This window comes from Kogia breviceps, chromosome X, assembly GCF_026419965.1.
Source record: "Kogia breviceps isolate mKogBre1 chromosome X, mKogBre1 haplotype 1, whole genome shotgun sequence".
In the NCBI taxonomy this organism is placed as follows: Eukaryota; Metazoa; Chordata; class Mammalia; order Artiodactyla; family Physeteridae; genus Kogia; species Kogia breviceps.
The window spans coordinates 37,363,967-37,379,581 of record NC_081330.1 but is presented as its reverse complement, the minus strand read 5'-3'; the positions used below and the strand labels follow the sequence as shown (position 1 = coordinate 37,379,581).

Here is a 15,615-nt window from a genome sequence, read left to right as displayed (position 1 = left end):
GAAAGGTTTCTGATGACTTCATTCCCTTTCCTGGCAATGCAGTTGTCCTAGCCTGAGCCACCACCAGTTGGAGTGAGTACATGTAGGAACAGCACCTTCATCTTTCATGGCAACAGTAATAGCCATAATGCAAATGTTTAGGGCCCACAGGTTAAGTGTTCTTACAATTGTGTGGAAAGAGAGCTAGGTTTGAGGAGTTATGTTTGGTGGCTGTAGAGAGAAAAAGAAAGCTAATGCTCTTAATTGAAGGAATTTTTTGGGGAAAGTCTTGGTATTGCAACAAGAACATTTTCTGCATAAGGCATCTCCCAGGCTATAGCTTTCTAGATCACTAGTTTCCTGAGAAATTTCTGCGTCCAGGGCTAGTGAAGTTTGGGACAGAAATGTTCCTGTGGGCTTCCTTCTGTTTCCAAGCAGTTGGAATGTCGATAATATCCAGATTTGAGCGTATCTAAGTTTATAGGCACCATGTTAATATAACTCAGTTTAAAACCTAGTTGGCTGCAAAATGGGTTGAACTAGAATGAAGACCCAATTGGCAGAAGGGCGGTGGAATGACCATGAATAATGTGTCTGGGAACAGAGTTGGAAGCAAAGCTATAGCTGACACCAGGACTTACAAAAGGCCGAGTGGGGCTTCCCTGGTGGCGCAGTGGTTGAGAATCTGCCTGCCGATGCAGGAGACACGGGTTCGTGCCCCGGTCCGGGAAGATCCCACATGCCGTGGAGCGGCTGGGCCCGTGAGCCATGGCCGCTGAGCCTGCGCGTCCGCAGCCTGTGCTCCGCAATGGGAGAGGCCACAACAGTAAGAGGCCCGCATACCGCAAAAAAAATAAAAAAATAAACAAAAGGCCGAGTGGCTTTGTTTGACAAAATTCCTCACAGCCTTAATAGGGATACTGACTTGGACTGAAATACTGACTTGGGTTTAAGAATCTTGAATCATCCATTTTTAACTTGTACTGTAATCCTTATTATGCCAATTCACAAAAATACATTTTAAAAGAAAAAAAAAATTTTACAAGACCTGGTATCTGTCTTCTTTTTTGTAATTCTTCAAGGTGATGAGGTGGAAAGAGGAGAAATAGGTCTAAGAAAAAGCTCTTTGCTTATGGAAAAGGCCCTTTCCTCTGTAAATGTATATTAGTCTCCTGTGGAACACTGTACTATACTAGGCAGATTGAGAAACACTAAAAAGGATTACTCACCTTCCTTAGTATCCAGAGGCTTACAATGCATTTGGAAAAAGTAAAAGCATTAATGGAAGGAAATATATAATCTAACTGGCAAAGCCATACTATAGGGGTCATGAGAAAGCTTAGTGGAAGAATTAGGGCCTATATCGAACCCTGAAAGTTGGATGGGATGTGAGTATATAGAGAAAGGAGGAAGAGTATTCAAGCAAAAGGCAACATGGGCAAAATCTTGGAGTTAGAAATGAATATATTATTTATGGGGACAGTGAAAGATACTGTTGTCTCAGTGTTTTGTTTTGTTTTAATCATGAAGAGTATGAGATAAAGTCAGGTTAGAAAGGTTGGTTGTGTCCCTGTTTGGAGACTTCTGAATTCTAGGCTGAAGAGTTTGAACATTATCCTCTATTTAGCAGAGAATGTTTGTGGCTTTGGACTAGGGGAGTAACATGATGGAACCAGCTCTTTACAGATTATTAAATTGGCAGCAGTGTTCATAGTGGAAATGAGTGGGGAAAGTCTAGAGGTAGGAAATGAAAAACTACTCAGGAAGTTGTCATCCATCCATCCATCCATCCATCCATCCATCCATCCATCCATCCATCTATTCCAACAAGCATATAGGTCTTAGCTAGGCATGAGATAATGAGCTTAATGCCAAGAAGAAGAAGGGAAGAATATAAGAGGCATTGCAAATGAAGAATATGAGATGAGTTTCAAGTTTTCAAACTTCAGACGACTACAAGAAGTGTGGTACCTGTAATGGGAGCATAGAAGTTGTAGAAACATAGAAGTTAGGATGAAGAACTGTTCTAGCTGTATGCAAGAAGGCAAGTTAATAGCACAGTCCCTTAATCTATAAGCAGGGCTGTCACTCATTATAATTACTAAAATTCAAGTAGAAAGAGAAGTTATATAAATGGGAGGGATTTAAGGTATGAAATGGAGATCAGACTAGATAGAACTAGGGTCTCTTCTCAATCTGAGATCTCATGAATTAAGAAAAGGTTCTTCCCTACTGATGAGATTACCATACAACTTAGAGGATGCCTTCCTTGTCCAATTTACACTCATTACTTCCATGGCACTTGTAATAAATGGTCATCCAGCTTCTGCTTGAAATCTTTCAGGGATTATGAGCTCGTAACCTCCCAAGGCCATTCTGTTATACTTTCAGACTGCCCTGTTAGGAAGTTTTTCACTTAGTAGGGCTGAAATCTATATTGTTCTGTGTAACTGTACCACAGTATGATCCTTTTCCCACATGAAAACCCTCAAGAGGACTGAAAGTAGTGATTCCAGTTAGCCGTCTTATGACACATTCCACGCATCTGGGTCATATCTACCCTCAAGGAGTCAGGTTTCCAAGCCCAAAGCCATCCGATTCCCCGACTCACCTGGAATCCCAGGGGGGCCTGGTTGCCCTGGGAATCCATGTACTCCTTTATCTCCAGGAAGCCCACGAGGTCCAGAAGATCCTGGTAGCCCAATTCCCGGGGGACCAATTGGACCAGTGCGGCCTTTTTCACCAGGAAGTCCTGGTAACCCCTTCTCACCTGGGAAGCCCTGTCCACCATCACCCTAGACAACACATAGGAAAGGATGAAAGCATGACTTAAGAGACTTATCTGGAGAGCCCTCTGACCATAGGAAAGAAACACCTAACCAGTATGAGCAGGGCTTTATTTTTTGGTTAAAATTCTCTGTCACTCTAGTTTTTCAATCAATCCTTCTGAGTCGGGTTAATGGGAATGAAGCTTGTCAACCCTGAGTGATCTGATAATGCAAAAGGTTCTAGATTGGTGGGGGTGAGGGGGAAGGACAACTCTGGTGGCGGGGGGCGGGTCATGGAAAGCAGCTGGATTACTTGCAAGGGAAAGCTCCTGAGGAGCTGAAACATTTTAAGTGATGTGGTCAGTTGTCACTAGCGTTTATCAAGTGAGCCAATGAGCCATTCTGAGAAAAAGATTCCTATTTTACAGAAAGGAAAAGCACAGAGCCAAAAGTGTCAGTGGCAGAGGCAGGAAGTAGCCATCAGATACTCCCCACCCGCCCACCTGCCAAGCCAGGTGTGAGGATTTACAGCACTATTTACCCGGGAACAATCGACTTACCTGAAAGCCTGGCAGGCCTGGTAAACCTGGTATTCCGTCCTTGCCTGGGGCTCCTGTCTCACCAGGGAGCCCCTGGGGACCAGGATCACCCTGATCTCCTGGCATCCCTGATTCTGTACTGAGAGTCGCTTCCCCTTTCCTTCCTTTGGGGCCTGCCAGACCCCGAGGCCCAAATACACCCTGACAAAAAGACAGAAGGGAATGATGAGGAGACGCAGACTTCATAGGATTCTGGCACCTCGCATAGGTCTGACCTAAAACAGGTCCTTGGGTACATTTTGGTGCAGTTCTGGACACTGGATTATGTCGTCATCTTGGATTATAATTGCCCATTTATTTTCTTACCCTTTCTAAATTTTGAAATCTTTGAGGATGGGAACCTTGGCTTCAGGGCCTGGCACAGTTCTAGGCAAATGTAAATAGTTTTGTGGAAGGAAGGGAGGGAGGAAGAGAGGGAACATAGGTAGGTTAAAGCAGAAAGGGACTTTCAAGATACCTAGATAGACTTCTTCATATTACGGATCAAAACCCTGAAGGTCTGCTTTATCCCCATCTTTCTTTTATGTGTTTTAGGAAAGTCATTGGCGAGGAGCGAGGGGTATTTGAAAGCTCCCATTTGCTCCCTCAGGGCCAAAGTTTGGTAAGACTTACTGGATACCCTGATGGGCCTTGTGCACCCCCAGAGCCTGGATCTCCTCTCGTTCCTTTCAGGCCCGGAAGGCCCAGGAGACCTGGTGGCCCAGGCAGGCCTGGCTCCCCAGGTGGTCCAATGTTTGGGACACCACCATCACAAGAACAAAAACCTGAGTCCCCTGGAGGAAAAAAAAAGACAACATTAATCTAAGTGGGCCATCTTTCTAAGAAGAAGGAAGACGTGCCAGTGGTAATTTGTGACCTGAACAACTCCATGGAGGGAATCAGAAGGCCTGCAGAGAACAGACTCGAATGAACTAGGTTCACTTTCCATTAAAGTACATCTGTGCTAGTGATTTGGATTTCAATCTTCTGGGGTGGAGCCCAGCCATCAGTGGGTCTAATGTGTAGCCAGAGTTGAGAATCACTGACCTATATTAACGAACTGAGAGTCTGGAATCCAAGCCACTTGAACATCCTATTCACCAAAATGTCTTTCCCCTGTCTTTTGTACACAGAGACAAATGCCAAATAAATTGATGACAGAGATTTCAGCAAAGCATCTTTGAAGAGATAGCAAGGAGCCACTAGCACTATAGCCCAGCCACTTATACCTTCCATGCTTATGGTCTAGGAAAGGAGACTTTGGATCAACAGAGGTGACCCTGAGTTTCCCTAAGATCCTGAAGGGCCTCTTCCTACCTTTAGAAAATCGATAATCCCTGAAACTCCGAAAGAACAGCCTGTTCTCCAAATAATCATTTCTCGAGTGGGATCCATGAACCTCCTGCATGAGTCACCTGGGATGCTTGTTTATAAGGCAGCCTGCTGGGCCTCACCCCAGGTCCAATCAATCAGACTCTCAGGCAGCCAGATCCAAGGATCTACTTTGTAGTAATTTCCCCTAGGTGATTCTCATGTCCAGTGAATAACTTGAGAATCACTATCACTATTCCAGACTTAGAGAGAGAGAGAAAAAAAACAAAAACAAAAACCTTCTGGTCCCATGGGAATATAGGAGGGGAGGCATTAGAGTTGGCCCTGTATTTAACTATGAGAATGGTATCAAGAAGCACACTAGCTCTGCAGTGAGTCAGGGAAGGGCCAAAGTTGACCTCCTCGGTCAAGACTTGAAATTTAATATCCTTTGCCCTCAACCATCTTCCCTGGATCTAAAAATTAGAGATGGGGCTTTCAAAAATTTCTGAACTAGCTCCTATACTTAGGTAGTGCCATTTTATGATAAGGCAATGAGAAAGGAGAGGAGTGAGTTAAAACCTCTCTGTTTGAGGTCGAGGAGAGCTGTAAATTCCTTGAGAGAATAGGAGAGATCTCAGGTACCTGAAACCCCAAGGTATACCCAAACCTTTCTTCAGCCAGTACTTTCACCTCTTCCTCCACCCTGTCCTGGGCTGGAACTTAATGAAGTGATTTATTTTCACTTTAGCATCTGCCCCTCAGAGTATGAAATGGAGGAGTGACCCAAAGACAACAGGAAGATGGAAAGTGAAAGGCAGCCAAAGGCTGGGGTAATCATCAGTCCTTCAGTCAATCTGTGGAGACCGGAGTTGTTTTCCTGGAGCCAGTTGGCTTTTTCAGAGTTCCAGGTCTTGACCTCTCCTTCAGGCTGAAGGTAATCATAAGTGACTTCCTGCCTTGGCCTTGCAAACTGAGAGGGGCTGCAGAATGTGCAGAGTAGCTTCTGCAGGTAGAGGGGACAGGAAGAGTAGCCCGGGGGCCACTTTGTCCTGTGTGACCTCAATCGCCAGCCTCAGTCTTAGAGCTCCAAATATAGCACTTCCAACAGTCGTATAATCACATCTCCAGTCAAGATCCAGGATTGGTCCTGTTCAGGTTCCCAAGGCTGTTAGTTTGCTCCTTCCCAGAGAGCCTTCCCCAGGGAGCTTGGGGAACAAAGAAACCTAAGGGGACAAAATCACCTTTGATTCCTTTGAGGCCTGGGTTTCCTTTCGGACCTCGTTCTCCTCGGAGACCAGGCAACCCTGGCTCTGTGCTCTGTAGAGTTCCCGTCTCAAATGCTGGACCTTTAGGAAAAAGAAACATAAAAGATTGGCAACTTACAGGAACCTGGGCTCATGTGACTCAGCATAGCAGCTCAGTCACCAAGAGTCCTTGAGCCTCAACCACCAGAGCAGAGACACCCTCCCTCCAAAAAATCCAAGACAAGGACCCAAAGTCTGTAGCAAGTCCAAACTCTGTTGGCTCAATTCTCTCTACTACTACTACTTATAGGATGTCTACTAAGTTCCAGGCACTGGACTAGACATTGGGGATATGGGAATAACCAAGGCAGCTTCAGCAACTCAGCAGTCCCCGTGTCTATCCCAGGAAGACCTCTTAGGACAAAAGAGGAGATGGGTACAAGCTGCAGTGGTCAGGGGTTGCAGGTTACAAAGAAACATGTGGGGCATATTTCTAGCCTTTTTCTTAGAATCTAGAATCTCATACTCAGGTAGATGACCTAAGGAGAATAAGCCCTGTGGAGGCTTTTAGCAGCCACTTTGAGGATCCAGGCTTGGTTTCCCATTTCTTAGACTCTCAGCCCGCCCTGCTGGAGCCCTGAGGACCAGGGAAAGCTTGAAAGAGCTAATGTTGCTCCTTCAGGAGCTGCAAGACCACAGGCCTAGGGGCTGAGAACAGTGAAGGGGGAAATGGAATGATTACGAAGTCAGAGGGCACTAGGTAGTGTCTGATCATCAAGATGGCCCTCACTTGCCTATTTCTTGATGAACACTCTGATTGCTGTGGTCCCTAACCTGTGAGATGCTCCCTCCATCAAAAATCAGGACTGTTCTGCAATCTGGATCACACCTGGATCTCAAGACCAAAGAGAGAAACAAACAACTTACCGGGTGGGCCTGGTAGGCCTGGTAGGCCTGGCAAACCATCTCTCCCAGGGAGGCCAGCTGCCCCAATTGTGGTGCGGCCGGGGTTTCCTTGGTCCCCCTTCAGGCCTGGAACTCCTTGGAGCCCTAGAGCACCGGGGCCACCTGGAAGGATCAGCCCACACAAAAATGCTCATCACATCACCCTCCTCTTCAGGGGATTCCAATCAGTGCCGATGTTAGACACTAGCTCCAAGGAAGAATTTAGGAAAGCATTTGCCCTTCTCCTGCAGTTGAGTTAGAAGGGTCCCTAGGAATCAGCTAGCCTAACCTCTTGGGAAATGGAGGCCCAAAGACGTACAGAAACATGGTCAGGGGTGCAGAACTTCAAAGTGGCACACCTGAGAGGGAAACCTGGGTCTCCAGCCTCCCATTTCTAGATTTTTTCCACCTTGGTGCTGAGATCAGCTGTACCTCCTCCAAGGGGCCGTTTTAAAAGCACAGGTATCCTTACAGAGGGCCCATCTCCAGAGAATTTAGAAACTGCTGTCTTTAAAAGTAATGTCGGAGGCTTTATATTTGGAACATCACTGCCTCCCAGACTCCGGCATGCCCTTTCTCTGTTTACTACTATAGAGTGACATACGGGCGTGTTCCTCCAATGATTGTGTCAAGGATGTCATCTACAGGATCCTGGGGCCATTTAGTGCCTGGATTAAGCACAGAGTGAAGGTCTGGGTAAAAACTTTCGTCTGGGCATTTGTTAGCTCCTTCAACTGGGATGGCACATAAACAGAAGTGTGACAGGGCTCTGGCAGGCCAACCCAGGCCCCCTCATTGATGTTCTGGGATTGCCTGTCTAGCTATGGTACATTATTGAGGCCAAAGGAAAGCTGCTTACCCAGGCCCTATTCTCATATACATTGGCCTTGGGCTTGCATCAGGGAGCCTACTGCCTATAGTCTACCTTTCTTTTGACTTTGGCTGGGTATGTACCCAGACCAGAGTATAGAAGGGGATGCTGAGCACCAGAGTGGAGATCTGTGCATGGGGTGGGTTAGTTTGTTTTACCTGGTAAAGCTGGTAATCCAGAGGCACCAGGAGGGCCAGGCAGGCCCTGGATGCCTTCGTCTCCTTTAAGGCCTGGGAGGCCTGGCACACCGGGGTCTCCAGGATAACCTGGCATTGCAACAACAACAAAAAAAGCAGTAAGCAAACCGAAGGGAGGCCCACAAATGCCACAAAATGCCTCAAAAGAGTTGCAAGGAGATGTCCTCAGGTTAGAAGCACCTTTCTTGCCCTTCATAAGTCTCCCAGATGCGAATGCCCTCATATGATAATGGGCCTATTTGAGCTAAGGCTCTCCTACTGTTCAGTACTGGTTTGGCCAGGGCTTACCTTCCATGGTAAGATCTGATAAGTACTAGGAAGATTCTTCTACTACTAGTAATCTTTTGTCATGCCTCAAATCTCTGCCATTTGGGTTAAGGTGTTGAAGTCTACTCTTCATGTTATACACAGGTTTCTTGAGCGTGAAACACAGGAAGCCATTGTCAACCATTAACACCTCAGCTTTAATGAGTTTACCAGACAGGGCACAGGTCTGAGAGGATGTGAGGAGAAGGAAGTTAGGAGACCCAGATGGAAGAGGCACTACAGTAGAAGCCTTTGGTCAAGTGAGAAGTAGCTGGAGACATTGACATCTAGGTCTCTAGAGAAGGCGAAAGGAAGAGTTCGGCACACACAGTAACTAGAACAAGGAGAGGTGAAGACAAAATTCCAAAATGTCATACTATTGAGGGCTGTCCTAACCAAAAGATACTTGCTCCCCTAACCGAAGATACTTTTCCACTTCCTGTGAAATTGTCAAGCTCAAGCATGCATGGGATCACATACATGAGACCCTGTGTGTCCCAGAGTATCAGGCTGAAGGTAGCCTAGCTGGGAGGGTATGAATCCTTCCCTAAGCATCACTAGGAGAACCATTTTAGCAAATGCAGACCCAGGCCAATGCTAATCCTAGTCTTGGTGGACCCAACACAAACATGGAGTATGGAGCTTGGCTTCTTGGCTTAAGACATTGGAGTTAGATTCATTTCCCAAGTTTAGGATCCATGAGTGGCCCTTGTGGGGATCAGGTTTAGCAGCAATCCAGTGGCTGACAAAGTATCCTCTTAACAATTACAGGGGATATAGAATTCAACTTCCTATCTTTTTTTTTTCCACTCCAATCAATGAAAAGTTGCACCTGAGATCACAACACCATCTGCATCGATGAAAACATCTGGGCCTGGCAGGCCAATGTCACCCTTTTCACCCTGCAAAGATTAAATACATTAAACACAAATATTTCTGTGACCTCATCACGTAAGATTTATGTTCCCTCAAAACCATTCCCTGGGACAATGGAAGGTTCTTCCTTCTGTAACCCCTGATTTCCAGGGCCAAATAATCCATAAGTTAATTTCAAAGTCCAATAAATTTAAGATGAAGGTGACACAAGGCAGCCCAGAGGCCTGACACTCAATTGAGAACCTGTCAAGGACAAGGGATCCCAATTTTATTTTGCAACCTGACTCCAAGACAATCTGCTTCTGGGCCTGGGAAACATATCGCAGGAATAGACAATATGGCTATACCCAAGAGGTGCTAAGGAGGGAACAGAGTTTTAACTTTTTTTTCCCACTTTCAGCAGGCTTGGGACTCTGCTACTGTCACGGCCCTTGTTAGTGGCTGATGTCAGGCAGAGGAAGTCAAAAGAGTCCTAATTCTCTCAAATGGGAGACTTAGGTACCAGAATCAGACAGAGTGGCATATCCAGGGTTGGGGGGTAGGAGCTGTCTGCCCCAGGTGCAGGCAATAAGGGAATGCATTGCTTGAGAGAATTTAAAAATGATAACAAACCCCCAAAGTTGGCAATTCTAAACAATGCCAATAATAAAATATTTCTCCTTGTAGGGATGGATTTGCTTGTACGCATTTCATGTGTAAAGGGTGACATCTAAAATGTCAAAATACTAAAAAATACTCCATTTCATCATATAGACATTTGCTATGATCTGAATGTTTGTGTCCCCGGAAAATTCATGTTGAAAACCTAATGCCCAAGGCGATGACAATATTGGGAGGTGAGGCCTTTGGGAGGTGATTAGGTCATGAGGGCAGAGCTCCCACCATTGGGCCCTTTTAAAAGAGGCCCAAGAGAGCTAGCCTGCCCCCTCCATCATGTGAGGACATAGCAAGAAGTAGGCAGTTTGCAAGCCGGAGGAGGATCTTCACCAGAACCTAACCATACTGGCCCCCTGATCTCAGACTTCCAGCCTCCAGAACTATGAGAAATAAATTTCTCTTTTTTATAAGCCATCCAGTCTGTGATATTTTGTTATAGCAGCCCAAATGGACTAAATAGCATTGATACTAATTCTTCATTCTTCCATCTCCTCAGTCCTGGATTTTCACTTCCCAACAACATTACCTTAATTCCTGGGAATCCGTTAAGCCCGCGGAAACCTGAAGACCCCTTCTTGCCCTGTGACAGAAACATAGTTACAACTGAATTGAATGTCTAAGAGTATAAGAGGGGGTGGCTTTCGGATTAGGCCAGGGCAAATGGCACAGGGATTTTGGCCGGCATTCCAGGATATATATGGATCATACCTGACTCTGGAAGCCATAAAATGTTCTAGAAGGCAATATGGCGCTTAGGTAGCCAACTTGCGTGTTAGGAGGTACAAGGGCCACAAGGCTAGAGATGAATACAAGCAGGCTGGCTTTGCTAGGCCCTGATAACATGTTAAAGGAGTACGACTGCATCATAGCACTGAACACTGGACACTCATCTTCTTGGGTAAAAGCAAAAGTGAGTGGCTGAGACTGTATCAAACAAAGAGAGGCGGACAATTTGAATTGTAAGCAGTGTTCCCCTTTGGATTGATGGTCATGTTTAGTGAAGCAAGAGGGCCTTCTGATCTGGATTTTATACACTGAGGCTTTAATGATATTAACCAAAATACCTGACTCCCTGGAGGGCCTTGGACTCCTTCTAAACCCGTGGGACCCTGTAAAGAGAATAGAGGTACCTTAGAAAGATTAATAGCCCATACTAGACCAAGCAACTAGACTTACATAACAAAGCTCTCCAACTGAGATCAGGATTTAGCAGCTCCTAAAACCAGGTAAGAGAATGTTCCTAGACTTGCCTTAATGACTTCTTTCTAAGCACTAATCCATCAGGCTGAATAGGCACACAGGGAATTTTTAAAGAGCTAAATAAATGGAAACATTTTAAGTACTAGGTGGAATTGGGTAGAAGGGCTGGGTGGTATTATACTTAGTCTGCATTAGTTCCAAGTCATGAGATTTTAAAATAGATTGTGGGAGGGCCTCTTGTCTCTCTCCCCCAATGCATTTTTTTGTTGGTGATTTTGTGTTTTCAAGACAAGGGAGTAGAGGAAAGTAGGGAAAGAAATGGCAGGGTAATGGATGAACATTGCTGAATACCAAAAGACTCTTGACAAACTTCATGACCAAGCTAAAAAGACAATTAATTCTCTGAAATGTTGTTTCTTTAAGGCTAAGGTTGGCCAATTACTAACAACGTAAGACCTAAGTGCCTGAAGCTAGGAATCAGAGAGGCTAACAGTTATTTCTCCACTTGAAGTGAGATTATTATTGGAAACTGTTGACTCCAAACATTACTCACTATGTTCTAGAACTTCTCAGGTTTGTTTCTGTCCTATAAAAATTGCACTTGGTCCTCTTTCTTCCATTCCTGCAAACTGCCCCTACCCCACCTTCCCTCAGGACATGTCATTTTTTAGCCCAGAAGATAATTATAGTTGAGGATAAGGAGAGTAAACGAGCTGAGGAACCACCTGGTGTAGGGGGTACAGTAAGTCCCCTACATGTGAACAAGTCCCATTCCAAGAGTGCGTTTGTAAGTCCAGTTTGTTCATAAATCCAACAAAGTTAGCCTAGATACCCAACTAACACAATTGGGTATTTAGTACTGTACTGTAATAGGTTTATAATACGTTTGCATCTTTGAAAGGTTCACAATTTGAAGGTTCGTATGTAGGGGACTTACTGTACCTCATTCCTTATTCAAAGGAGCCACTAAGTCAAGGGAATGTGGCAGAAGGGATAGGAAGAGGTCTTAGGGACCTGCCCGAGGGTTGAGAAAGAGAAAGAAGAGAAGCTCAGGAGGCCATCAAGTTACATAACAGAGATGCAAACAGGAAAGAAAAGGGACCGGGTGACTTGACAGATCCAGGCAAGCAAAATTCCAGGTTCGTACCCTAGGTCCCGGCAAACCAGGGATTCCCTTTTCTCCTTTTTCTCCAGCAATTCCAAATCCCTAAAGGAAGAAAGAGACCACAGATTATAACATTCATTTCCTCACAGGTCTCCTGGCTCCATCCAAAGCAAGGTGGTAATTTCCAATCAGCTCCACTGTCCCACTGGGGAAGCTTACCATGCTGAGCGTCTCGTCACCCCCTGGGAAACACATAAGACTTCTAGATAATTTGAACCATTCATTCAAGGTTTCTTTTTGGTTCTAGAAGTAATGTCTTCTCCCCAAAAAACCAGTACAAGTATTTATGGGAACACAAACTAACAGCATAGAAATAATGACAGTTCTAACCTCATTGATTTTACAGATGCAGAAACTAACACTCAGAAGGGGCCAAGCATCTTGCATGGGTTAGAGAGTCAATGAGACAGTCAGGGCTTTAGCTTCCATTCCAGGGCCCTTTCCAAGAGAACAGGCTGCTTCCCACCATCTAGGAGCTTGTGTCAAAGATGACCCACAAATGGAGAATTGTGTTAATCCTTGGGGATCGATGCTAGAGAGAAGAGCTTTTGCCCTTTGGAGACATGATGACTGCAACATCCTCTTCAGGCGGAAGGAGTGTTTTCTATCTAGGCGTGATCTAGAACTGTGCGGGCTTTGGGAACACTCTCAAAGGGACTGCAAGATGGTCACCAACCCCTCTTGTCCTGCCCAGAGAAGGTGAGGGCTTGCAGCCACGGACATGAATTGGGGTTTCTCTAGGAACAAGCAGAAATCCAAAACGCGGAGTGAATGAGAGAGCTTCCTCCCCTCTGGGTCCAGGGCAAGCATATTCTGAGCCCCCAAGACATAGAAGAATTCATTACCAGAGTGGATAAAGTCTTTCATGGCAAATGTAATCGAGGTCACTTTGTTGTTACTGTTTAAAATGGGCCTTCCTGGTGCACGGATGTTGGCAAATAGCATTTAGGTCTATTACGAGAGTAAAGGAGGCAGTGAAGTTCTCTCAAATGTAAGCTTGTGAAACACACTAAATATTATGGCACATCTCCTGTTCTCTTGACATGACCTAGCGCAGCGGATTGTAAAAGCACTGCTCCAATCCCATTTGTAGTTTTTTTTTCTTCCTCTTTCATACCCAGAGCATTCCCGTGGGTACAGTTGGCTGAATAGCCCTTAGTTTTCTAGGCCCAAGTTTTTCCTTTCTTTTGTTTTGAAAACGTGAGTTGTTTTTATTGTTGTTGTTGTTGAGGAGGGGAGTGTATGTCTGTGAAGGGTGCAACTCAAAGCAGCCTTTGGTTCCTACTTGCCTTCCCACTTTTCTACATCTACAGTTAGGAGTCAAATTGCTCAGACCTCATGCTGAACAGGATTTCTCTTTGAAAGGCCCATCTGTCAAACTGAATGCAAACTTAGTTCTGCAGCTCAAATCGGAAACCAAGGCATGCTGCCCCCTGGTGGCATGTATCTATTGGTGGCTGAAGTCAAACACTTCACGGAGCCTTCCCTGGCCTGTGCACAGAAGCTACAGCAGCCCACGCTGCCCCAAACTCTTCAAGCACTAAGCCGGGTTCCGGATGAAAGTCTGTGAGAGAAGGTCTGTATCACATACACTTCTGTCTCCTCCAAGGCATGTTACTGTAGCCTGAACACATACAAGGTGGTCCAATACATACTTGTTGAATTAAATGGAACAGTGCCCCAGGGAAAAAACTGTTCAAAAGTGCGAGAAAAAGAATGTCCAGGTACCATCTCACCGCCTCCACCTATCTTTTCCACAGTTGTAAAGACAAGGGGGCCTTGTCCTTCTTCTTCGGAAAACACAAAGAGCCTCTGGACTCTTGCTTTCTCAGAGAGAGGGTCTGAGAGCTTGAGGTACAAGGTCAGCAAAAAAAACATATACAAAGTTTAAAAAGGAAACAAAAAATTGTTAAAAAGCAATTTGTGTGTCGGGGTTAGAGCCAATAAAACATAAATGACTTGGCAAGATATTGGGCTGTAGGCTCAGCTTGTCTCCCAGCACAGGGAGGCCCTGTACGAGGCCCTGAGGAACAAGTTGTTCTAGCAAGATGTCCTGGGCCCCGGTCCCGGCCCAGTTGCTCGCCATCATGAGCTGATCAGCACCCACTGCTCCCTTACCGCTTCTCACCCACGGTCAGGAACACCTCATCAGAGCACTGGCTTAGCTGTTTACAGGCCTGCTCTCTAGGGCCCTGGTCTCCTGGTATTTTGGGTTCATGGATATTAGTGGCTCTGCAAAAACTCAACTTCAGTCACGTGGCTGGGAGTCGGGGCGGACAGCAGGGTGAGGAGGGGGGTGTGAGAAAAAGACAAGCTGCAAACAGTAGGCTGGAACCAGGGGCTGTCAGGCCCCGCTGTGGAGTGAAAGACACTTTGGCCCTGGGTCCTCAGAGGCCTGCTGGCCCGAGAGGCAGGCCGCCAGCACGGTGGTCAGCCTCTCTGCCCGAGCTCCTCGCTCGGCCCCAGTGCGGGCGGTGGAGAGGGCCGAGGCCCACCTGCACAAGGAGGACAGGAAGGCAGGAGGGAGGCTGAGCCTGAAAAGGGGGACTGAGGCCATGGGGGAGGGGCGGGGAATGATCATATTTTGGGGTCACGTTTTGGAGGCTAAACTGCAGCAATCAGGTCGGCTTGGCACTGTGAGGGTGACTTGAGATGTGAAACTTGAGAGGTTAGGAAAGTCAGTCTCCTTCTCAACTCTGACCCTGTCACACTGCTGCTACTGTCCCTCAGGGCGCCGGGCTGGGCGGAGGCGGGGGGGTGGGGGAGGAGGGGAGGGCTTAGCTGAAGTCTGTCAAGATGGGGCTCCTCCTCCAAAGGACCTACCTGAAGTGCCTGGAAAACCTAATGCTCAGCAGAACTCCCGCCTGTCCAGTAGTTGCCTCAGACCCACTCAATAGATTCACTGATTTCTTCCCTTCTGTCTCCCATCATCTGCCATGTTGCCTTACCCTGCGTTTGCTGGTGCCTTGGAGGGCACAGAGGTATATGACTCTCTCTGACAATCTCCAAGGGAGCATCTGTGGCCTACACGTGAGTGTGCTGCTGGGACAATGTCATGAAATGTGTGAAGCTGGGGTTGAGCCAGAAAAGCAAGGATGCCGGGTCACTGCAGAAGGGGCAAGGGAAAGAAAGTGAGGTCTAAATCACTCAGGTTGGTCACTTGTCAGCAGCTCCTGCAAAGATCTGGGCTAGGATGGAAATAAAACAAATGGTTGAAGGGAACATTTCAGATCCCCTAGAGATTTCCACCCTCAGCGCTGCCTTGTTTCTCAGTGAGTGTGGATAACTGAAAGCCGACGTGAGGGCTTTGGATTTGAGAAGTGTGTTTCCTCTGAAAAGCCCAGAGCATCTCAAACACATCACCACCTTTCTTCTTACAACTATTCTGGCAGAAGTCACAGAAGTTACCTATAAATGTTCCCATTAAGCGGATAGAGATATTAGCAGCAAAGGAGTTATAGGATTTGGCCAGGGTTGCATGTGGAATCCACACCAAAGTGGCCTGAGAACTCTGG

The 15,615-nt window shown here is 46.2% G+C and overlaps 1 protein-coding gene across 2 annotated transcripts in view; it reads right to left on the bottom strand.

Annotated features, from left to right (window-relative positions):
- Positions 1-15,615, bottom strand: part of COL4A6 (collagen type IV alpha 6 chain) — a 296,513-nt gene that overhangs the window by 30,141 nt on the left and 250,757 nt on the right. For both annotated transcript variants that reach the window (XM_067023768.1, XM_067023767.1), the window contains exons 14-23: positions 12,083-12,142; positions 10,800-10,844; positions 10,262-10,315; positions 9,035-9,104; positions 7,858-7,965; positions 6,811-6,951; positions 5,881-5,985; positions 3,959-4,119; positions 3,308-3,487; positions 2,591-2,774 (exon numbers count right to left, since the gene is read on the bottom strand). In XM_067023768.1, coding sequence (XP_066879869.1) covers positions 2,591-2,774; positions 3,308-3,487; positions 3,959-4,119; positions 5,881-5,985; positions 6,811-6,951; positions 7,858-7,965; positions 9,035-9,104; positions 10,262-10,315; positions 10,800-10,844; positions 12,083-12,142 — 1,108 coding nt within the window. The remainder of the gene's footprint in view (positions 1-2,590; positions 2,775-3,307; positions 3,488-3,958; positions 4,120-5,880; positions 5,986-6,810; positions 6,952-7,857; positions 7,966-9,034; positions 9,105-10,261; positions 10,316-10,799; positions 10,845-12,082; positions 12,143-15,615) is intronic.